Below are 5,356 nucleotides of genomic sequence, written 5' to 3'. Positions count from 1 at the left end.
GCACATCATATGTAGCCTGCCTCGTAATTCTTTTAAAGGGTTCCTTTTTTCCCCCTTTTATAAGGCTACGACTGACCGTCCTGTCCGAGCCAAATCCACCCAGTGAGACTGTTCTCTTTTTAATTGGATGGACGAAGCAGTTTGAATAAAGCCGTTGGGATGAAATGCAAAATGGGCATAAGGGCATATATAAAAGAAAAACACAAAAAGTGGCCAAGTGGAGCGTGTGGAGGGGGAAGATGCCCTTGCCAGCTCGTCACACTTATTCGATGCGCGGTGTTCAAGTAAAAAAAAAAAAATGCATTAAAAAAGCGCTTTTGGAGGAGGGAGACAGTCTTTTTTTTATACCCTCGCTGGGGGCTATCTTTTCACTGAGATAAAAAAAAAAACTCACCTCCCCTGGGATTACTTCTCCCGCGTGCATACTTTAACAAAAAAAAAAAAAAAAAAAAAAAAAAAGGTGGGGACTCAGCGGCTATATAATATGACAACACGGTATATACAAACGGCGCCCCCGACCCCTACGTACAAACACCCCCCATGCGGCAAATGGGCACAACGAACGGCAGCCGCCGCTCAACCGCTCAACCGCTCAACCGCTCAACCGCCGCGTTTATTACGCCAGAGAGAGGAGCCTAATAATCGGAGGAGCTGCTGTCCAGCTCATCAAAGTTGTCATTTGGGATGTTCGCAAGCATGACTAAAAAAAATAAATTCTGTTGCAGCCGCTCAAACAAGGGGATGCATTCGTTTCTCAGTCCCTCCTTCATGAACTCATTAATGGCATAAAACAGCTGATCGTTTTCATTCACTTTTTTTTTTATTTTTTTTCTTATGACATTGTTCGACTCATCTGGGTCTTCCGCATTGGCGCTACTTGAAGGCATCTGGTCAGACGCCCGGGGGTGTTTTCTCCTCGCGGCTTCTACATCGAGGGGCCCAGTTACACCTCCAGAGATACGCGCCGCTACACGTCCCATGATATGTGCCGCTACACCTGCATATACTTCCCCTTTTGCACAAACCATTTTCCCCACTGCCTCGGGGGCCAGTCCTCCTTCACCATTTGGCTCCAATTTGTTTTGCTTCACCCTTGGGTTAATTTCACTTCCGTTGTCACAGGAGAATTGCTGAAGGGGGACGTTGATGGGGTGGACCCAATTGGAGGACGACACGGACGGCGACAAAGATGACTGTTTTAACCGCAGTGGGTGAGATAGCGGTTGCTGCCTTAACCGCAGTGGGTGAGATAGCAGTTGCTCTCCCTGACGGTTACTCACCTCTGTCTCGTCCACAAACGCCTTGCGCTCGCTCCCCACAGCGGGTTGTTCCACCCCGGGGGTGTCACCATCACTCAATGGAACAGGTCCATTTCCACCTGGGCACTGCTCTCCATTTTTTTTCCCGTTGTTCGATTCACCCACATATGTGTCACTTGTGGCCTCCTCACGATTTACTTCTGCGTGACTCGTTTTAATTACTTCATTTTTTTTGTCATCGTTAATTATGAATCCCATGCTTCATACTTTTTTAACATGGCTAACGGGGGAAAAATATATATGGTTTAAGGAAAAAAAAAGAAAAAAAAAAAAAAAAAAAAAAAGAGGACTACTAACAAGCATGCACGTGCTTCGCGTGTCACATGCTACATGTTTCTCGTTGGAGTACCGAAATAGGCAGGTGGAGAACGGGAAAGCATATATATATATATATATACAGCGACAAAGGGGGAAAACAGTGGGTTTAAAAATCGGGTTATGGCGCCAGGGTATGCACAAAAAAGAGAGGTTGGAAGAAACCCTCATAAGCCCTATACACGGTACGGTTCACGTTGGGCACGCGTTGAGGGGGGAAAAATATATATAACCGTTCGCAAAGGTTACCGGGGAAAGGAGGAAACACGTAAAACAAAAGGGAAACAAGTATAAAAATGAGAAACGAGTAAAAAAAAGGAAATGAGTACAAAAAAAAAAAAAAAGAGGGCGCATATCAAAAGGAGATGGCTGGGTAAAATTTTTTTTTTTTTTTTATAAATTATGCACGCGTCGGTTATATGCATAAAATAATTTTACATAGCGGATGGCCCAAAGCAACGCAACGCAGTGCAACAGTGTAGTTGCTTCCGGGCGAACACTTACAAGTACACAACACAGTTCTCAGTAGGTTAGGTCACTGGGGGAAATGCGTACGAGAGATGGCTTCGTAACGTGTAGCCGTATTAAAATATAACGCGCAGAGTTGACGCGCGATATTATATATTCCTCGCTGTGTCCTTTGTTACTCATTTGGGGTCATATGTTGTATTTATATGTGTGTTCCCAGGGGAACAACAACAAAAAAAAATTATATTAACAAGGAGGCAACGTTGTACCCAACCCCACTTGTTTAAACTTTTGTTCTTTGGAGGAACCGTGCTGGTGTGGTATTTTTTCACCAGGCACAACGCAGCCTGAACACAACTGCTGCCACCGCCCGGGGGGGACAGCTAAAACAAATTGGCCCAAACGGGGACCAGCCAGCAGGTGATGGGGTGACCCATGTTCCGCTTCTTCCCAGTGATAGAAAAAAGAGAACAATTCGACGAAAAGAAATTTTTTTACATCCAATTGGAAAAAAAAAGAACACTACTTTGGGCAAAGAAAAGGGGAGATGCTTGCCGGACGAAATCAAACCACTCCTTCATGTGCAAGTGTAAACAATGGTCACGTATAAATAATCGCCACGTGTATAATATATATGTCTTTGTAGTTTCTATATAACTTTTTCCCCATATAGATGATATACCTTACTGAGTTGCTTTTCTCAGGCAGTACTCTCCCTGCCATACGTCTTTCCCCTTCGAACGTGTCTTAAAGGGGCACCTCTTCGAACAAAATCCCCAACCAGAGGTTAATGTGTTAATCTAACGTGGGAGAAAAAATGCCATCAGCGCACTGCGTCTGTGCTACGTAAACAACACACATGGAGGTTAAAACGCATCGAATAAGCTGCTCTCTTCTGCTCCTCCTCCCGCCACATCGTGTCTTCACACCAACGTGTAAGGGTTTACAAATCAAGCCATACTTTTGGAAAAAGTTTCTTCTAAAAAAAAAGTTCATTATTATATAAAAGGTAAGAAAAAAAAATGTCGCAAAAATGTTGCAAAAAATGTTGCAAAAAAGTTGAAAAAAAGTTGAAAAAATGGGGGGAAAATGAAAAATTAAAGAAACTGGAAAAAAGGGCAGCCACATGCTACTTCACTCCGAGGGGTCTATAAAAATACTAAAAAGGACAGGAAAGAAAAAAGAAAAAAAAAAAAAAAAAAAAAAAAGGCAAAAGAGGCCACACCCATGTGCGCATCGCCAAAAGGGCGGGAGGAGGGAAGGCAGCCTAGCCTGAGAAGACGATTTCTGGGGCCAAGTGCAGCACGGAGAAAGTGCTCATCTGATCCTTGTACTCTTCCAAATCGAGGAGGAGGTCACCGTTGACATCGAACGAGTAGAAAATGTACTGCAAGTTGCGCACAAGCGAATCGTCCACGTGGAGTTCCTCCCGGAGGTAACTGAACAGGGCCTCCCGCTTCGCTCCTATGCGATGGCCACGCTCCTTATCACCGTCTCCCTCCATATAAGCGCGCAACTTTTTATATGTCTCCCCGTCGTGACTAATATAAAAGAGCAACTCAGGCAAGTCTATGCGCCCATCAAAATTCAAGTCCAAATGGAGAAAATTCGCCAGGTGGTCAATTTGCACGAGAAGGGATAGCTGAAAATTCTGAAATTCCTCAAGTTGCAATTTCTCATCTCCATTCATATCCCATTTCCTTGTTTCATTTTTAAAAAAATTTTTCACCAAAGATTGAACGAGCTCATCCTTTCGAGTAAAAAAATACACGTCTATGTCTTCCATCACATCGTTCACTACGCTGTCCAGGAACTCTGAAAAATATATCTTCAAATAATTATAAATTGTATTCTCCTCAACTACCTTCCCTTCATCAAATAAAATTTGAATGAGCTTCACGTAATTGAAGTCGTACGAATTTAGGGACAAGAATTCCACGTAATTAATTTTGTGGTCCTTGTTTACGTCGAACAGATCGAATAGGTAACTCAGCACCTTCTCATTTATGCTCCTGAGTTGAGACAATATACTTACGTTCGTTTTGAATTCGTTCAAGTCTATCACGCTGTTGTTGTTGCTGTCTAGTTTTTTAAATATGATGCGAGACTTGGCCAGGATTTGCTCGTTCAGAGCTGGGTTGTTCGTGTCGACGGTGAAGTCGCTGTGTCCATCTGCGTGGTGGTCTGCATGGTGGTCTGCATGATGGTCTGTGTGGCGACCATCGCGGTGCGCAAGGCCGGAACCGTCCCGCACGCTCCTCCAGTCATTATGAAAAAAATCCTTGTGCACGACAGAACCGCCACATATGTACAGAGCGTCCACTTTGTAAAAATTTTTGCGCAAAAAATCACACACCTTCTTGCTAGACACTTGTACAGAGAAAAGGCTACTTTTTCGTTTTACAAAATTTTCGGTTAAAAAAAATGCAGCCACGAGGGAAGCGAGAACGAGAGCATGCGACAGAAGGGCATCATGTCGTGCCCAAGGGAACTTCAGGAGCTTCATGTTTTTTTTTTACAGGTATAAAAGGCGCGCCTATACGGAAATGTGCAAAATAAGGGCCTCCGGGGGATGAGTCACTTGAGTCAGGATCTCTCGCCTGAGAGTGAGAATTTGCTGCACTTAGCTACTAATAAGGGGAGGTGAACTGAAGAAAAAGGGAAGCGCCTACTTCCCCTCAGAAACATATTTACAAACTATATCGTGCAAACATCCCTCCCTATTCAAATTAAGGAAGTTAAAAAAAAAATGTAGAAGTAAAAGGATGCTGTGTTTATGAGATGGACGAATTAATTCTTACAAAAGCAGAAAAAGTAGACAGGAGATGGAAAAATGAGAAACAACATAGTCAACGTTGTTTTTGAGGAAAAGCATATTTTATGTGGAGTATTTAATTATAGCATACATTTCAACGTGGGAAAAAAAAAAAAAAAAAAAAAAAAAAATAGGTGCACATGAGACGGGATATAACGCGTCACAGGCAGTTATTGTTAATTTGTTTTTTTTTTTTAATTCGATCAGTTAATGAAGTTGAAAGGTGATAAACGGTAAGGGTAGGAAGTTGCTGTCACTCCGTCTTTACACACGTCTACACTGAGAAAGTCGCATGGGCGAGACTTAACTTAGCGCAAGTGTTTATCGGCAGATGATGCCTCCGGGTTGACACAGCGGCGGAGTCTTCCAAATTGTGGAAGAGGAAATCAGTAGGTAAATTAGGCAAATTAGGCAAATTAGGCAAATGAATAAATGAACT

General features: G+C 43.0%; 2 protein-coding genes across 2 annotated transcripts; both read right to left on the bottom strand.

Annotated features, from left to right (window-relative positions):
* Positions 1-635: 635 nt before the first annotated feature.
* Positions 636-1,517, bottom strand: AK88_00325 (uncharacterized protein; the record flags this gene model as incomplete). The annotated part of the gene is made up of 1 exon (XM_012477976.1): positions 636-1,517. One exon carries the CDS (start codon positions 1,515-1,517, stop codon positions 636-638), a length of 882 nt encoding a protein of 293 aa, XP_012333399.1.
* A 1,852-nt stretch (positions 1,518-3,369) lies between these two features.
* On the bottom strand, positions 3,370-4,608 carry AK88_00324 (uncharacterized protein; the record flags this gene model as incomplete). The annotated part of the gene is made up of 1 exon (XM_012477975.1): positions 3,370-4,608. The coding sequence occupies one exon, from the start codon at positions 4,606-4,608 to the stop codon at positions 3,370-3,372; it is 1,239 nt and encodes a 412-aa protein (XP_012333398.1).
* Positions 4,609-5,356: the final 748 nt, after the last annotated feature.

The sequence above is a fragment of the Plasmodium fragile genome (genome assembly GCF_000956335.1).
Source record: "Plasmodium fragile strain nilgiri unplaced genomic scaffold supercont1.3, whole genome shotgun sequence".
Lineage (NCBI taxonomy): Eukaryota > Apicomplexa > Aconoidasida > Haemosporida > Plasmodiidae > Plasmodium > Plasmodium fragile.
This window is presented reverse-complemented; position numbering and strand designations above follow the sequence as displayed.